General features: G+C 47.8%; 2 protein-coding genes across 4 annotated transcripts in view; one reads left to right on the top strand and one right to left on the bottom strand.

Moving 5' to 3' along the window:
• The window catches only part of Miga (mitoguardin), a 109,697-nt gene extending 95,890 nt beyond the window's left edge, over positions 1-13,807 (bottom strand). For both annotated transcript variants that reach the window (XM_075880756.1, XM_075880758.1), the window contains exon 1: positions 13,644-13,807. In XM_075880756.1, coding sequence (XP_075736871.1) covers positions 13,644-13,680 — 37 coding nt within the window. In that variant the 5' untranslated portion in view covers positions 13,681-13,807. The remainder of the gene's footprint in view (positions 1-13,643) is intronic.
• A 600-nt stretch (positions 13,808-14,407) lies between these two features.
• Positions 14,408-17,865, top strand: LOC142776674 (uncharacterized). 2 transcript variants are annotated; one of them, XR_012887716.1, is made up of 3 exons: positions 14,408-15,118; positions 16,895-17,216; positions 17,288-17,601. XR_012887716.1 is itself a non-coding variant. In XM_075880752.1 (2 exons), exons 1-2 carry the CDS (start codon positions 14,835-14,837, stop codon positions 17,070-17,072), a joined length of 462 nt encoding a protein of 153 aa, XP_075736867.1. In that variant the 5' UTR covers positions 14,408-14,834; the 3' UTR covers positions 17,073-17,865. The 2 variants fall into 2 exon arrangements, 1 of the variants encoding a protein (XP_075736867.1); XM_075880752.1 differs by having other exon boundaries at positions 16,895-17,865.
• The last annotated feature ends 1,109 nt before the right edge of the window (positions 17,866-18,974 follow it).

The raw sequence follows: 18,974 nt of genomic DNA, 5'->3' as shown, positions 1-18,974 counted from the left end.
AGCCACGGATTTCAAGGTTGTGTATAGGCCCCAGAACTGGGACTTGAGTGTTGTGACAGCGAGAGAACTCGGATGTGCACTGAGAGCAGCAGCGCGTATAACGAGTGCGATTGCCGCGGAAGAAGACATTGTGCGGGTTAATGGCACAAACAACACGTTGACGGTGAGCACACCGTGCATAAATCGCAGTGGGGCATATGCGACTGTGAAGACGCTCAAGCTGGGTGATCGTGACCTGCCAGTTTCGGCGTTCATGGCCCCGTTGGAGAACTCCGTGTGTGGAGTGATTTACAATGCTTATGATGGATGCCCAGTGGAAGAAGTTCGGGCGGGATTCCTGAAGAAGAATGAAGGCATAGACATTCTGGACGCGAGACCTCTGGGAAAGTCAAAGGCGATTCAGATTACGTTCGGGAGAAAACGCATACCCCAGCAGATTACTTACTGGAACTGTCTGTACGCTGTGATCCCGTATAGAAATTTAGTCGAGACCTGCTACAACTGCAGATGAGTTGGACATCGAGCGGACGTTTGCTATCGTCCGAAGAGTAACCTATGTCACCGTTGCGGGAAGGACCATCCTGCCCCGCCAGAAGGAGAGCCACCTACGTGCACGCCGGACTGTATTGTGTGCCATGGTGCGCATCACACAGGGAGCCGGAATTTGCCTGGCTCGCAAGCCACCGACAGGCCGGCAGCAGAGCATCGAAAGAGAGAGCGAAGCTGGCAATGATGAGCGGTCCTCGAGGGTCATGGAGCGGTCACCGAGGGCTAAAGAAGGCACAAGCAAAAGCAGGGACCGGTCAAGTTCCTTCCGGTCATTGCCAGGGTGCGGGGGTGGCCAAGATGGTGGACGAGTATCCAGTCCCAACAGCTACGCACGCGACACCAACACAAAGGTGAGCTTGTCAGGCACGGCCTCCCAGAACGAAACCGCTCGAGAGAGGGAGTTACTAGAGCTGGTTCAGCGACAGGGAGATTTGATTAGAAGAATTAAAAACAGAATTTCAGAGATGGAACGCGCACTTAGAAACGACCAACGGCAGGGGACACAGGCACCAGCAGTGCAAGGCCTACAGAAAGCGACGCAAGAGGCGTCTGCTCGCGTACGGGAGAGTGCAGCTATGGAAGTGGAGAATCGGGGGACAGTGAAGAGACCACTGCCGGGGGATGAGGTAGTTAACGCAAAACGATTAGCCGAAACGTCACCAGTAGACATGCCACAGCCTGTTTTTAAGGTCATTAGTCTTAAGTCGGATGTAACAACACTTGTGGATAAAGTAGGCAAACAAGGTAAAAGACAGGGTAGATTGGAGGCTCGAGTCGAAAAGATCGAAGCGAGATTAGACACAATAGAGGAGCGTCTCGGCATGCTCTCCACTGAATTTAGGGATTCCCAAACCCAGATCATGGGCATGTTTTAGCAGCTTCATACTCTATTGGAGGCAAGACTGCCTCCCGTGGTTGGCCAAGTGCCATTAGTCAACCTGGTGCCTCATCATGGTGCCTCGCCAGCAAATTGAGGTTTGGCAGTGGAACTGCAGGGGCTTTCGTCACAAGCGGGGTAACCTGCAGTTGCACGTACAAAATCTGGACAGTAAACCAGACATAATAGCCTTACAAGAGGCTAGTGGTTCCGTAAAATTACCTGGATTTAAGGCATTTACAGCGCCAGGAATTGACTCAAGGGGCGTATCACGCGTTTTCACAGCCGTGCTAGTCCATCGCAACATCACTGCCATTCAGCATTTCGTAGATAGCAGCAGGGAAGACTATGTCCTGCTAGAGATTTTGCCTAAACGAAAGTATGAGAAGAGTCTGTTTTCACTTAATGTGTATAGTTCTCCAAAAGATAAAGGATTGGGCTTGCCACAACTCCTGATTCAAACTCAACGGTTAGCAGCTCGCGCTCCGCTTATAGTGGTAGGAGATTTCAATGCGCCTCACCCGGAGTGGGTTATATTCGAGCCAGCCCAAAGGGCAATCGGCTTTGGCAAGTTTCCCGGGATCTGCGATGAACGCTGTTAAACAATCCACAAGATCATACGAGGATAGGCAACAGCATAAGCATGGATACCTCTCCAGACCTTACGTTTTTTAGAGGCATCAGTAATGCAAAGTAGATTAACACGAGACAAGCCCTAGGAAGTGATCACTATATCCTTTCGACGGCGTTTAGCGCTGCGAACCATAAAGACAAAGTGAGAGGGCATAGAATTACAGATTGGGACAGATTTAGGAAAAACAGAGCAGACACTGTGAACGGGAAAATTAATGACCTGGATGCGTGGGTAGAGGCGCTCAAGGAGGATGTAAACAATACCACGGTAGAAGTGCCCGTCGAGCAGGAGGAGTTTACCGCTGACTCGAGACTATTACACATGTGGGAAGTGCACGCGAGTCTCTCGAGAAGTTGGAAGAAGCAAAAACATAATGGCGTCCTTCGCAGAAGGACTGCCAAGTTAGAACGTAAATTTGAAAATTATACAATGGAGTTGCAAGCCAAGCAGCGGGGCCAGATTTGCGATCGCATGAATAGACAGTTTGGATGCAAAAAGACATGGCAGCTGTTAAGGCATCTTTTGGATGCGGCAGCAACAAAATCGGCACAACGGGGACAAATTACTCAGTTAATGCATCAATATGAAGGCACAATTGGGGAGTTTATACAGGAATTCCGGAATCGGTACATAACTGATGGAATAGACGGTTGCTTACCACATTACTCGGGGGTGGAAAACTCAGAACTAGATGAAGAGTTCACAATTGTGGAGGTGGAGTTTGCCATGGGGCAGCTGCGTAATCGGTCAGGGCAATCACTGACTTGATAAATGAGTATTGGGTGGCCGGGGAGATCCCAACCCAATAAAAGCATGCTAAGATTATGTTTATTCCGAAGCCAGGCAAGAAACTCTGCTTGGAAAACCTGCGCTCCATATCGCTGACATCATGCGTGGGCAAATTGATGGAGCACGTGGTTCTCAACAGGCTTCAGAATTATGCAGAGGACAAGGCCATCTTTCCCCCAACTATGATAGATTTCAGGGCCAATTTGTCCACACAGGATGTCATGATACAGTTAAAACATGATGTAGTCGATCCCGGGCATGGCACGGGCACCAAAGCTGTATTGGGGCTTGACCTGAATAAAGCTTTCGACAATGTTTCGCATGAGGCAATATTGAATAACCTATCGGAAATTGGCCCAGGGGTCAGGACATTTCGCTACATCAGACCATTCTTGGAGGGCCGAACCGCAGAAATTTCAATAGGAGATATCAAATCGGACTCATTCGCGTTGGGAGGCAAAGGCACGCCCCAGGGTTCAGTTTTGTTGCCGTTCCTGTTTAACATCGCCTAAATTAAAATACCGCCAAGGCTGGAGGAGATACCGGGACTCAAACACACATTTTATGCAGATGATATTACTCTATGGGTAACCAGGGAAAGTGACGCGCATCTGGAAGAAACACTACAACAGGCAGTTAATATTGTCGAAGAGTTGGCAGGGGAGGCGGGACTTTCATGCTCTCAGCCCAAGTCCGAGCTCTTTGAGGTTCAGAACAAATCCAGAGGGCTACATGCAAGACACTATATTCCGCCACCGCCGTTAGAGGAAAACATAGGGGGTAGGCCGGTATCTGAAGCTCAAACGATTAGAATTTTTGGCCTATATCTGCAAACTAACAGGAAGAATAGGGTGGCCCTTGAAAAACTTAAGACCACGGTCAATGCTACTGTCAGGCTAATCAGGAGAATCACTAACCGTAAGAGTGGGGTTAAAGAAAAAGAACTCTGTAAGCTGGTACAGGCGTTTGTGCTCAGCAGGATTACTTATGCGACACCTTATATGAAGTTGAATGCTGCAGAAAAAGGTAAGGTCGAGGCTATGATCCGGCAAGCTTACAAGGCAGCGCTTGGATTGCCTAACAACGCACCTACAAAAAGGCTGTTCAAACTAGGGGTACACAACACCCTGGATGAATTATGGGAGGCGCATTTGGTCGTGCAGCACGCTAAGCTTTCGACAACCAAAGCGGGCAGGATCATATTGGAAAGGATTGGCATTGGAGCAGAGGCTCCTACTGGGGACACTAAAATTCAGGGGCGGAGAGAGTTACATAAGGCCCTGTACATAAAACCTTTGCCCAAAAATATGCATCCGATTCACCATACGCAGCGCAGGCAGGCAAGAGCCAGAGCTTTACACGTTGAGTACGGCGAGTACAAAGCGACAGTCTATACAGATGTTGCGGAATATAAGGACAAAGACGCTTTTGTGATTGTGGTGGTGGACAGGCGGGGACGCTTGGTCGCCTCTAGGTCGGTCAAAACCCGCTCCTCGGAAACTGCTGAGGAAGCGGCAACAGCGCTAGCTATAACTAATTCGCAGTCGGATTTGATTCTCAGTGATTCAAAGACAGCCATCCGAAATCTGGCGAAGGGCAGAATATCGGCGACCGCCGCACAACTTCTGCATGGGGCCACGGGACGAGAAATTAGAGAAATAGAAATAGTCTGGGTACCAGCACACTCTGGGAACCCTGGGAACGAGGCGGCTCACCTGAATGCTCGAGGTTTCGTCAGCCGGGTAGGTGAGCCACCAGTTCCGGGGAGGTCCGCGAGAGATGGGCTGGTGTCCCTTCATGACATAACGAATCGTTATAAACTAGAGCGGAGGTTTTACCCGCCCCCGCACAAGCGGTTGACTAAGGCGCAGGAATGCGTCTGGAGAAAACTGCAGACGCGATTTTTTCCCAACCCTTACGTGTTGAACAAAATGTACCCAGAGGAGATTAAGCCGCAATGCAAATGGTGTCAGGCTGTGGCAACATATGATCACATACTTTGGGAATGTAGCATAGTGCCGCCGCCTGTGGATATTATGCGTGATCCCTCTCTTGAGCCCTGGGAGGCCGTGTTGACCAGCTCAGACCCAGTCGTACAGTTAAGGGTCATGGAGGGGGCCACACAGGTCGCCGCCAACCTTGGGTTGATGGCCATCTAACACGGAATCATTGATTGATTGAATGATTGATCCGTGGGGTTTAACGTCCCAAAACCACTATATGATTATGAGAGAAGCCGTAGAGGAGGGCTCCGGAAATTTTGACCACCTGGGGTTCTTTAACGTTTAACGTGAACCCAAATCTGAGTACACGGGCCTACAACATTTCCGCCTCCATCCGAAATGCAGCCACCACAGCCGGGATTTGATCTCGCGACGTGCGGGTCAGCAGCCAAGTACCTTAGCCACTAGACCACCGTGGCAAGGCAACACAGAATCATCCGCAGTTGCTTTCTGACGAAATAAAGTTTTACCATCCATAGGACAAACTTAGTGTAACAGAGGCATCTTAGCACTGAGTATTCATCGCGAGTGTATCTTTTATAGTAGTTCAGTAGCTTAGGCGAACGTACCCCCACATAAATCTTGTGGACAATCCACTGTTCGCAAATTATGTAGACTACTTTGTCGTATCACTCACTTGACGTGGGGGCATCAGATGGAGTTTGGTTGTGGTGATCAGACGAAACTTTTTTTACATATTCCATGGGTATATCACATCATATGCTAGTTTTATTTCTGGCAAAGCACCATATAAATTCTGCTTTTTCGTCTTGATTTCCACTGGTGGCTGTCTTCATTATTGAATGAATCTGGCAGACAGGTGCAATTCAGTTTAGAAACCGGTCCGACACAGCTAGACTGAAGAGCGAGAGCAGAAAACACTTCACTTGTCTGACCGCTTGGATGCAACACCGCCCCTTTCTTATTTATATGATAAAGAATGAAAACCGCACAGGGATACGTCCTCCCTCATTGCTAAATATTGTCGCACTTGAATACCAGCACCCTTTGGTATTGTTTCGACGCTGCTCGCCCGCACCGCCTCTACCAGTTCACCACTATTCCCTGCGGGAGCCGCTGATAAGAGCGCGCTTTGGCCGCCAGGCCACCAGGGAAACTCCAGCGCTAGTTCCCCATAGCTGGCGACTTCTAGGATCGATTTTGCAATGAAATATCTTTTAGTCTATTTTTCTTACATCTGCAGACACAATAGACTCTATGCTTTTATATTTCACTGAAAACTGCAATTTGGTGAGTGACTGTGTCATGGCCCCTTTCAGCCGGGACATTTCAAAATATATCAACCAATATTGTCACGGCTAAAGGCCGGGAAAGAAGACAGAGGACAATGAAGTGATGAGCGTGGACAGCACCCACGGTTCTTCCGAGGAAGAAGTCGAAGCGGCTGCTCTTTTGCTCTGTTAATACAGACCTCGTTTTTTCTGGTCGCACCGTCGTCCTGTATTCTGTTATTTTCACCTAGCGACATTGGTGGAGGTGCTGATGCTCCAACTGATGCTTGGGACACCTCCGCGCCCTAGCACATCGAGTCCACCACCGCAATCCGTTCCTGCAGTGGATACTCCTGTCCACCGCTACAGTCGCCGACAGCGAGGCCTTAGTCCCGAGGCGATCCCGCTCGAACTTCTCCAGCAACACACCGTACCGGGAGAAATGGCTACCGGAGGGCCTTCACAGCTTACTGTTGATCAGCCTCTAATTCCTGAGACCTTCCACAGTGCGGTTTATGAAGACGTCGAGGACTGGTTAGCCCAGTATGAGCGAGTCGCCAAAGCACACCGCTGGTCCACTAAACAAAAGCTATCGCGCATCTACTTTGCTTTGGCAGACAGCGCTCGTACGTGATATGAGAACCACGAGTCAACGCTGTCTTCGTGGGAAGAATTTCGGCAGCAAATTCTCGGGACATTCGCAAACACCGACCGTCGTGATTCTGCTCTGCAGCTCTTCGAGGCACGCATACAGAAACCAAACTGGAGCATCGCCATGTTTCCGGAAGACATGGCCCGCCTATTTCAGTGGGCCGACCCCGAGATGCCTGAAAGTAAAAAACTTCGATATTTGATGAGGGGCGTCAAGGAAGAGCTGTTTGCCGGTCTCCTACGCAACCCACCAACAAGCGTAGTGGAATTCGTCAAAGAGGCTACAACAATCGAGCGAGCACTGCAGCAACGGCGCCGATACCATGACCAACCAAGCAAAACATCTCCCAGCCTCTCTGCTTTGAGTGCCGGTAGTGAGTGTTCTCTGCGCGAACTCATTCGTGAGGTCGTTCGGGAGGAGATCCGAAACCTCCTTGTGACTCCGCAAGAAAATACCATGGTTTGCGTTGCAGAAGTTGTGCGGCGAGAACTCCGCCAGGCATTTTCGTTGCCCGAATCGCTCTCAGACCAGCGGTCTATAAGCTACGCATCAGCTGTCTGTTGACCCACTCCAGTGTCGTACAACTCGTCACCACTGGCTTATCGTGACGTGAGCCAAGGGCTTTACAACGAGCCGTGGGCCCCAGCTCCCAATCCGCCGCAGCCGTATCCACAGTCCAACGTGCCTATGCAAACGGCGCCGATGTACACTCCGCCGACATCTGCATCTTGGTCGCAAGGTATGCCCACCAGTCGACCATTCATCCGTAAGACGGACTTGTGGCACACCGTCGACCGTCGACCACTTTGCTTTCATTGCGGAGAAGCCGGCCATATTTTCCGTAATTGCCCGAACCCTGACCGTAGACATCATAACTTTCTACAAACCTCCCCTCGTGCCTATTTCGATAACCGCCGTGACAGCAGTACAGGCCCGCAAGCACAGCAACCCGAAGTGCCGTATCGTCGACTCCGCTCTCCTTCACTTGCACCGAACTCGCCGCCGCAGCGCAGTTACTCCGAGGTGGTCCGGGGGAGATCTCCTAGCCCTCGTCGGGGAAACTAACAGCTGCGACCTTTGGGGGGGAAGGTTGCCGCCCGTCGAGATGCTATCACACCCCCAACATCTTTTCTACCACGTGATACAACGAATGATACCACGGATCGTACGACGCACGATACCAAGGACGATACGACGTCACCGACATCAACGAAAATCATTAGCACCAATCTAGACATTTGTATAGACGGACGCCCAATAACAGCACTGGTAGATACTGGTGCGGACTTTTCTATTATCAGCCGTAAACTCGCCGACTGCCTAAAGAAAGTAAGAACAATATGGACGGGCCCAAACATAAGAACCGCAGGGGGTCAATTGGTGACGCCGACGGGCAAATGTACAGCTCGAATTAATATCGGCAGTTCAGATTTCGTCGCTACTTTCGTAATTTTACCGGAGTGCTGCAAAGACCTGATCTTGGGCATGGACTTCTTGCGTGAATACGGTGCCATTATCAACATTCCTGAGAGATCGGTTACGTTTTGGACAACCCCAGATTAAGTTTCGGATGTGCCCTGTACAGACCAGCGACGTGAGCCTTTGCGCTTCTTCGAAGACGACATGACCATCCTACCGCGGTCGAGTGCACTCGTGGCTGTGACATGTGACACGTCGTGCGATTCTGAAAACATCGCCTAGCAAATTCCAACACTGCTATTCAGCCATGGTTTATCTATCGCAAGAGGCGTCGTAAGCATAAAATGCGGACACACGCACGTCCTTGTTACGAACTTCAGCTCTGAACGCCGACATCTAATGAGGGGCATGGCAGTCGCGTACGTGGAAGAGCTCGCCGAGATGAGACTGCCTAACTCTTGAAAAAGATAATTCAACTGATCTGACCCCTGCACCTCTATCTGTTGATATTGGCCCAAGTTTGCTGCCGGCGCAGAAGCAAAGTATCATGCAGCTTATTAACAAGTTTGAAAATTGTTTCTCCTCGATTTCCAGGGTCCGTCAAACGCCGCTGATGAAATATCGAATTATAACGGATGACATGACCAGACCCATCAGGCAAAACCCGTACCGGGTAGCTCCGCGAGAACGTGAAGCCATCGAAAAGCAGGTGCGACAGATGCTTGAAGACGACGTTATTCAGCCGTCGAAAAGCCCTTGGGCTTCGCCGATTGTATTAGTGAAGAAAAAAGACGGCACCTTACGTTTCTGCGTGGATTACCGCAAGCTGAATCAGGTGACAAAAAAAGACGTCTACCCACTTCTACGTATCGACGATTCACTCGATCGACTACGGCACGTGCGTTATATCTCATCGATAGATCTGATTGATTGATATGTGGGGTTTAACGTCCCAAAACCACTATATGATTATGAGAGACGCCGTAGTGGAGGGCTCCGGAAATTTAGACCACCTGGGGTTCTTTAACGTGCACCCAAATCTGAGCACACGGGCCTACAACGTTTCCGCCTCCATCGGAAATGCAGCCGGGATTCGAACCCGCGCCCTGCTGGTCAGTAGCCGAGTACCTTAGCCACTAGACCACCGTGGCGGGGCTCATCGATAGATCTAAGGAGTGGGTATTGGCAGATAGAAGTCGATGAAAGAGACGGGAGAAAACAGCTTTCGTGACACCTGATGGCCTTTTTGAATTTAAAATACTTCCATTTGGCTTGTGCTCAGCACCTGCAACGTTTCAGCGGCTAATGAACACCGTACTATCAGGCCTCAAGTGGCAGACGTGCTTAGTGTATTTAGATGACGTCATCGTATTTTCTGCCACATTCGACGAACACGTCAGGCGACTACACTCAGTATTTCAAGCTATCCGTTCCGCCGGACTAACACTTAAGCCGGAAAAATGCCATTTCGGCTTCGAAGAGCTTCTGTTCCTGGGGCATCTTGTCAGTAGTGAAGGTGTGCGGCCTGACCTTGAAAAAATAGCTGCCGTTACGAATTTTCCAGCGCCAACTGACAAAAAGGCGGTCAGACGGTTTTTAGGACTGTGTGCTTACTACCGACGCTTCATTGAGAACTTCTCGCGCATTGCCTCGCCGTTGACCCGCCTTACCAGAGAAGACGTCGCATTCGTATGGAATGAAGAGCAGCAAAAATCATTCGAAGAGCTGCGGCAACGCCTTCAAAAGCCACCAGTCCTCGCACACTTTGATGATGACGCACCGACAACAGTGCACACCGATGCTAGCAATGTCGGCTTAGGAACTGTACTCGTGCAGTGGCAGGATGGCGCCGAACGAGTAATTGCTTACGCGAGCAGAACTTTTTCACGTGCGGAAGAAAATTATTCCACTACGGAAAAAGAGTGCCTTGCGGTGGTGTGGGCGGTTATAAAATTCCGCCCATACCTGTATGGTCGTCCTTTTAATGTTGTCAGCGAGCATCACTCCCTCTGCTGGCTAACGAATTTAAGAGACCCTTTAGGACGGTTGGCGCGCTGGAGCCTGAAGCTTCAAGAATTTGACATGACGGTGGTCTACAGATCGGGGAAGCGACATTCAGACGCTGATTGCCTTTCTCGTGCGCCATACGAAGCTGCGACGGCAGAAGATGACGATACAGCCTTTGTCGGAGTTGTAAACACGGCAACTGTCGCACAGCTGCAACGAGACGACCCCGAACTAGAACCCATAATACGTTTTTTAGAGGGTCGCACTTCAGCAGTACCTAGACTGTTTGTGAGAGGGCTTTCGTTATTTTGCTTGCGCAACGACGACCTGTATAAGATGAACTTCACGCCACACGGAAACGACTACTTACTCGTCATCCCAACATCTCTAAGGAGCGAAGTATTACAGGCGTGCCACGATGAATCAACATCCGGCCACCTGGGTTACACGCATACGTTGTGCAGAGTGAGTAAAAAATACTACTGGCCAAGACTGACGGTGACCGTTCAACACTATGTTCGGACGTGCCTTGATTGCCAGTGCAGAAAAGTTCCACCCGTCAAACTAGCAGGCCTCCTCCATATTATTGACGTGCCTGTTACTCCATTCGCTCAAGTCGGAATGGATCTTTCGGGCCCATTTCCAACATCATCACCAGGTCGCAGATGGATTATAGTAGCCACCGACTACCTCACTCGTTACGCCAAAACCAAGGCTTTGGAGAAAGGCACGGCAAGTGAAGCAGCCCGATTTTTCATAGAGAATGTGGTGCTGAGGCATGGTGTTCCATCAGTGGTAATAACTGACAGGGGAACTGCATTCACAGCCGAACTATTACAGACAGTTTTAAGACTTAGTGGCACATCCCACCGGCGAACAACGGCGTATCATTCGCAAGCAAATGGTTTTACGGAGCATCTCAACAAGACACTAGCCAATATGCTCTGCATGTACGTCGATGTGGAGCATAAAAACTGGGACGAGATCTTGCCGTATGTCACGTTTGCCTATAACACGGCTCATCAAGAAACAACAAGAACAACGCCATTCTGCCTTCTTCATGGTCGTGAAGTCACCACTATGCTGGATGCTATGCTGCCGCACGAGTGCGAAAACACTGAAACGGATGCTGATTATATCACTCAGCTGGCCGAAGAAGCCCCACAACTTGCACGCCTACGTATTAGTCGCCAGCAGGACTACGATTCAAGACGGTACAACCTTCGTCACCGACCAGTCTCCTATGAGCCAGGAGAGAAAGTTTGGGTATGGACACCTATTCGGCGCCATGGCCTCTCAGAAAAACTGTTAAGACGATACTTCGATCCCTATAAAGTTCTGCGACGTCTCAGTGACATTAATTATGAGGTTGTTCCTGATACTGCACACTCTTCAAGGCGTCGAAGGTATGCTCCAGAAGTTGAGCACGTGGTACGCATGAAGCCTTATTTCTCCGAAACTCATGCGTTTCCAACGAGTACAAACCGCTTTGATTATAAAGCATCGGGACGATGCTTTCTTGAATGGGAGGCTAATGTCACGGCTAAAGGCCGGGAAAGAAGACAGAGGACGATGAAGTGGTGAGCGTGGACAGCACCCACGGTTCCTCCGAGGAAGAAGAAGTCGAAGCGGCTGCTCTTTTGCTCTGTTAATACAGACCTCGTTTTTTCTGGTCGCACCGTCGTCCTGTATTCTGTTATTTTCACCTAGCGACAATATCAAACTATAATGATATGCCATAAGAATCTTAACTTTATCTGAATTGCTCATTCATTCACTCTTCAAAGTTTTTTGTCAAGAGATTGCCCTCACGTGGAATTACTTTAATCAATACAACACTTCTAGTACAACCACTGATGGCTTTGTATCACTCCTCGAATGTGAGCTCTATTTATAACAAATTTAGCTAGCTAATTTTCTCTAACAACACTTCTCTCTTGCCTAAATTAAAGTGCTCTAGTGATGCATAGAAATTTTTGCTGAGTAGATAATTTTTAATGTCATCCACAATGAAATGTTACTATCTTTTGATACACGCATTACAGCTATTGATTTGCAGTGTTTTTTTTTAAATACTTTTATTTTTGAAGTTATAAAAGGACTGCCAAACGATTTTTTCAGAACTTTTTTTTTTTTTTCACAGCGCAACGGAAACCTCTCCATTGGTAGAGGTTATACCTGTGGATGTTATGCACGTGGATGTTATGCAAGCAGAATAAAAGCATGTGGATGTTATGCAAGCAGAATTCTTCAATGTGAGCAGGAACTAAAAACGGCGTGATGCGAATAGTCCTCCTCGTTAACTGTTCAGTATGCTCAACGTGCTGCTTTAACAGGAGAGAGGGTGAATATGGTTAAAAATTTTGATTCTGACATTTTCAACAGCTTTTCCGTATAAAAAGCAGGTAAAATAAGTTTTCCAAACATTTGTCGTCACATGAAATTCATTTCACCAGCTAGAAAGCTCTAGGTGTTTCTGGCAGCTCTCCAAGTCATTGACAGGTGCAGCTGGGCTCTTGGCTAACAACTTTCATGTTACTGCTCGTGAACATTGAATCATACCTCAAACAAAGGACATGCTCAACATAGATGTTTTTCCTTTTACTTTCCCTGGTGGTAGTAATGGTCCGTGAGAGTTTTTGACCAACAAATAAAATGCATTTGACAGGCAACATGAAGCTGCTACAGCTGACCTCCTTGTGCATTTAGTTGCATTGGTATCCAAAATGGAACCATTAAGAGGGCACACTACGACTGCGACGATATTTGTGCTGTCCTAAATTCATCAATTCACCAACATATTTTTTTTAAATTTATAATCTCTCTTCACTGGTTCTTTCAATTACTGGCTTTCAATAATTTTTGCTTGCATGTAGTGACTATTGCAACTCTTTAGCTAACTTAGGACCAAAGCGAAACCACTTACAGTAATACAGCATTTCAAGATTACTAGCTCATTACCAAGCCTCTTTATAATACGTTGTGCCATCTGATCCATAGCAAACACTGGGTCATTTCATGTTTGGGGTGAATTTTTTTCACAAGGCCAAGGGTGAGGCAGCTCTCCTCGCACCAAACAGTTTTGGCAGCACATGTCGACAGTGTACTAGAAGATCCTACTACACTGTTACCATGTTCAGAGCTGCATAGCATAACAGAACATGCAACATCCTCCAGAGACAATCGGCAACAATTCGGGAAATGCAAGGTGTTAGTTTACAGATGAAGCACCGACTACACGACGAATCAAAACAACAAGATATGGCATCCGTGCGACATCAAAAATGAATTAATACTCGAACTACCACCACGCGGTCAGCGGGGATGATACATTTCACAGATCTTACGATAAGTAGTTGGCGGTCCACCCCAACGAGCAAATAAACGACAACAAATGCAGAACACGCCAAATACTCGACGAGAATCGCAACGAAGTTGTGCGAAAGGTTGAGTGTGCACCACTGGTTTTTGGCTTACTCACATTTTGAGCCCGTTTCCCAGTAACTGATTAGTTGCATGCAACGGGGCCCGACAGAAAGCGGGGACCGCACGCCGGCCAGCGGGGTCCCTCGCTGTACTGCCGTATAACCGCAGCCGCCGGCGCCATGCACGCCGCAAGCTCCGCTCCACGTAGAGTCCACAAAATTACATTCGAAATGCACCAAGGTGCACCGTGGTACACTTTGAACACCACAGTGAATGACAAATAGAATGCACCAAGAGACAGCTTTACGTCATACCTATGTCAAAATATCCAAGTGCTTTGCGTTTTTTTTTTTGTTACGATATTTGTGAGAAAAAAAAAACAAACTTTAACGTTGTGATTACTCTGCCCCACTGGTAAAAAATGACATCCAAAGTTATGAGCCGGTAGGTTTCTTGCATATTAACTTTATGGTTTCTTGGCGTGCAATCTCTGAGGCTATGTGTGGAATTACTGCCAATTACAAGATTGTCTAGTAAAGTTGGCACCAAGTGCCGCGGCTTGAGCCCCTAATTTTTTTTCCTCTTCTTTTGGTAAAATCTACAGATTTTAGCTGCGGTAGCTAGCATAAACACTACGTTTTTTTTTTATTCACATATTAGATACTGCTGTCAGTTTCCTCTCGCATTTGTTTTATTGATGAATATCATTAAAATCGGACGAGCTACCACACACTCTGTAGTCGAGCAGGCGAGTCTGCTCACGCTGATATGACAGACGTTTCGTGTTATTTGAACAGCACACTCTACCACTACACAATTGGTCTCTTCGTTTTGGCTGCACCGGCTGAACCAGTTCAAAGGGTGCAGCACCTTCGTCCTCGTTTTGCCGGAGCAGCGCGCGCCCTCTGTCGCACCCTCTGCACTGGCTCCCTCGTTTTGTCTAGGTGTAAGCCTAGTTCCTGACGAGTTCTGTACCGGCGTGCACGCACTCCAAAGCAGGTGCAGAGTAGTGCAGCATGGCGGGCGTCCCCCCAAGGCCAGAGCAGACGACGTTGCAAATAGTTGTTCAGGGCGTTCAAAAGGAAGTTAAGGCACTTCACAATCCCGACGGGTCATTTATGACGGACGCCAACGGTTACGTCTATGAGGCATCAGGTAAGTCAGGCTGCATGCATTGCCAAAAAACGTGGTTAGCGGCCAGGAGTCGTAGTCGGTCAGCAAACAGCCTCGTAGCATTGCTTATGCTATGTCGGTATTTTTAATCTTGGTTTTCGCCCTTGCAGACGGCAAGCGCGTTACGTTGCGGTTCATGGCAGGGAATCGTGAAAATGACCCCCCTCCGGCACAACCGCCGACGCCTTCTCCTGCCTGCGACGGCGACGTTGACAGCGATGGGGCTTTAGCCGCATTTCCAGCAGCAGCCGCGTCGGCTGAAGATGTGGAAGAGCTTTGGAGCGCCCGAAAAACAAGGTTCTTCATCGCCAAATACTCGGAAATGAAGGACTTGGTGGGAAAAACCAGGGCACTTCGGTATGTCATCCTATGTCCAAAATTATTTGCAGCTTTTTATTATTCCGTTTCACTCTAGGCAAGCACCAACAAGATAAGGGCGCATGAAGTTCACAATGGCGATGGTTATTGTTGCCTACATTTTACTGCCAGCAATTTACATTTTACTGCCCCCCCCCACTGAAAAAAAATTTTGGCTATGCGCCTGACTGTGACATATACGTTTACATATACACACAAACAGTATGTATAGTCACGCACATATATACACAACGAAGGCATTCGTAATGTTTCATTAAGTCAAGTGATCTTCAAAAACAGCGACGGTGCTTTTGTGTTGGGCATTGCACAACCGCTGTCTTGCCGAAAAGGTGCAGCACCTCCAAGCTCAAGCCATGTTGCAAGTGTAGTGCTGCCTTGAGAATTTGCACTAGAGGGAATTGCATGTTGTTATTCTGAGGCACATCTCTAGCAAGTCTCGCCCTGCAGTCCTTGTGTCTTCACTGTCTGTCCGCATTTCTCTCGCACTGCCACTTTTCAAGATGGTGCAGCTCATTGTTAAAAGAGATATGCTTCTTGACACGTGCTACCCTATCTTTGAACCTAGACTGCGCCGTCGTGTCAGCAAACAAGGTTGCGCAGCTGCATGTTTTACAATGCAAAGACAGGTTAGAATATGGCTGTCTCCTTAGTGAAGCTTTATGATCCAAAAGAGTGATTTACACAATGTTCAACTTCTCCAACATAATGCTTCCCGCACAAAAAGAACGTTCGCAGTTATCAGAAGTGTGTGAATAGTGAATTTCGGAACCTAATCAAGTAAGAGTCAAATAGTAATGGCACCAAATAGAATACAAATAGTAATTGAATACTGTTTGAATAGTAAGTAGACCATTTTCAAAACAGCCTTAGAACAGAACATTTTATTTGAAACAAATAGTCACAAACTTTCGACAAAGGCCATTACAGTCAGTTTGAATCTACTCAAAATACCACAATTACGAAAACTAAGGTAATCTCGTATGCAGCAGGAACTAGAATATTCGTAACATTTTGTAATTGTAGGTTCAACTACGGCATTGACTAGCGTTATCAACGTGAGACTTTGTCACCTCACTTTAAATAAAATTGGGACACAAAAACAAAACAATTTACAACCAAACATTGCGGATACAACTAAATATGTAACGGAGCAGATCAACCCGTCATCACAACATGGCCTGCGCACTAAAAGCGGATAACAATGGGCGTTGAAATTTACATCTGCAAGAACAATTTACGCAAACGCAAAACTTGTATCTGTTGCTAGTCGTGAAGCTGCAAGCACTCGTAGTTCCCACCTTTGGTTATTACAAGACGAAGACAGGAGCTGATAAATGCGATACAGCTAAAGTGCAGTAAAAATTGAGCAAGAATGGAGCTTTCAGAAGCGCATTCATTCGACAATCAATATAGTGTAGGTAGTCTTGCAAAAGCTTGGGCTGCGTACAGGTCACATTAGGGATTGAAAGAATGACTTGTAGCTGTTTCGTTGTTTTGGGGTTCTCCCGCCAGTGCCGATTATTAAAAGAATATTTGTTACTTAGAATATGTGCAATTCGATTCGACTTAGGAACCGAATACAGTGCTGTTTGATTCATTATCCAAAATTTTCGAATAATCGAACATCCCTAGCAATTATCCCTGAAAGCTACACATATGAAGTACTAAGGAAAGGTTCATGTGCTACTGCAAGACTTGGGTCACGTTACGTCGCTTCCTTCTTTCCTACTAACTGTGCTTTGCTTTTTTGTTTAGCACAAGAAGGCTTCTGTGGAAGAAGTTGGCTGAGGCCATCAATACGGAGTTCTTGTGCAACGTGACTGCCACACAAGTGGAAAACAAATGGAAGTCGCTGGACAGAGCATATAAAAAGTCAAAAAAAGACAACAATTCTTCAGGTCACCACCGTGTGAACTGTGAATATGAAGAGTAAGTTACGATTGTGTCTTCATATCTTCAGTGATTCTCATAGTGTCTATTACAGAGAGCTGGCAGAAGTCTTGGAAAAAGAACATAGTGTAAATCCAAGGCTGCTCTTGGAGCCTGGAAAAACAATCCTGCCTAGTGCAAGTCCAGAGTAAGTAAAAATTACTTAATTTGTGCTGTAGCCTGGAAATGACATGGCACCTGTACAATTACTTTCAACAGCACCAGCATCACTGAAGCACCTCAAGATGCAGCAGTCCCAGTCGAGTGCAACACAGCATCCAAAGTTCGGAGCAGCACAACGCCAAAAAGGAAGCGCCAGAGTAGGTCCCAAGTCACGCCGCTCTTGGAGGCATTAGAAAAAATGCAAGCTTCGAGAGCTAAGCAAGAGGAGGCAGCAGTGAAACAACTGGAGGAAAGAAAAAAATGGGAAGAGGCAAAGGCAAAGCGGCATGATGAGCGCATGCAGCGATTCGATCGGTTGATCGACGTACTCTCAAATAAGGACGGGTTATAATATGGGCAATAAACTTTTATAACACTAGCAGTGTCTACTCCATCTAATTTGTTAAAAAAAAACATTGCTTCTAGACGCGGCACCCCACTTCGCAAAACATTTGCACACTGAATAAATCGCGAAGCAAAGATGAACTTCTAGCACTGTTCCTTTGCAATGAACTCTCGCAGAGACTGACTGTAGCCTGGCAGACTGCAATCAAAATCTCCTTCACTTTCATCATTGCCCACATCTTCTTCTTGGGGAAGCGTTGCAAGTTCCTCAAGGAAGTCCCTTTCATCGTTGCACATGTTGTGTAGCACACACGCAGCCATAACTATATAGCAGCACTGTTGCACACTTTTTGCATCAACAAGGTAGAGCCTCCTAAAACGCTGTTTAAGCAGGCCGAAGGTGTTCTCAATAAGCACTCGTTGTTGACTGTGTCGTTTATTGAAGCTCTTTTTCCACGTAGGAAAAGAACTTCCATTGTCCTTGAATGGGGTCATGAGCCATGGCATCAGTGGATATGCACTGTCACCCAGTATATAATTGTCTTCACATTCCTGAATTGCGCGTGCAAAGAAGGGGCTCTCCCTCAGGACACGGGCGTCGTGAACCGAACCTGGAAACCCAATAAACACGTTCAGCAACTTGTTCCTGTCGTCGCAGATTCCTTGCAGGATTATCGAAGGCCACTTTTTCCGGTTGAAGTAAGACTGCGTAGATTCGCTTGGAGTGAGTATCCCGATGTGTGATCCATCGATACAGCCGATGGTGTTTCTTGGGCCCTTGCCTTTACTTTTGGCGAGGAAGCCGTTCTTTATGCGGGTCACTTCCGCGCTACTAGGCCAGCAAATTATCTCATCGCTAATAGCGTGTAAGAAGTGAACGACCCGTGTCACACAAACATGAACAGACGACTCGGTAACATCGAATTTGTCGCCTATGGCGTACATAGATATTTGTGAGCCTAGGTACACAAGCGCTATGAGGCATGTTTTTTCGGCACTGATTTGTTGGCGGCCTTGCACTGCCCTTGGGTAGAAGGCTGAAGTCTTGAACTTGGCCCTGAAACTATCAAAAGTCTCCCTGGACAGCCTGAAGAGGCGCTTGAATTCATACTCATGGTACCTGCCGATAATGCTTTCGTACCCGGGTACACGGTTGGCATCGTCGCGCACCAACGCGCACGCGACCAAGATGCACGCATCGTCGTACTCATCGTCGCAGTCACTGCAAACGGCACCGCTGACGGAATCGTCGTCGCTGCTCGAGTCCAGCAATTCCATCGCAGTCACAAGAAGTGCCATCACGGCCGTGTATTGATCGGACAAGGCGGCGGAGGCGGCTATTTTAGGCTTACACTACAAGGTGTTCTCCGGCCTGCACTCACGTCAACTCACGCCTTCG

Source organism: Rhipicephalus microplus, chromosome X (assembly GCF_043290135.1).
Source record: "Rhipicephalus microplus isolate Deutch F79 chromosome X, USDA_Rmic, whole genome shotgun sequence".
In the NCBI taxonomy this organism is placed as follows: Eukaryota; Metazoa; Arthropoda; class Arachnida; order Ixodida; family Ixodidae; genus Rhipicephalus; species Rhipicephalus microplus.
The sequence above is the reverse complement of the archived record's forward strand: the minus strand, read 5'-3'. Positions and strand labels throughout refer to the sequence as shown.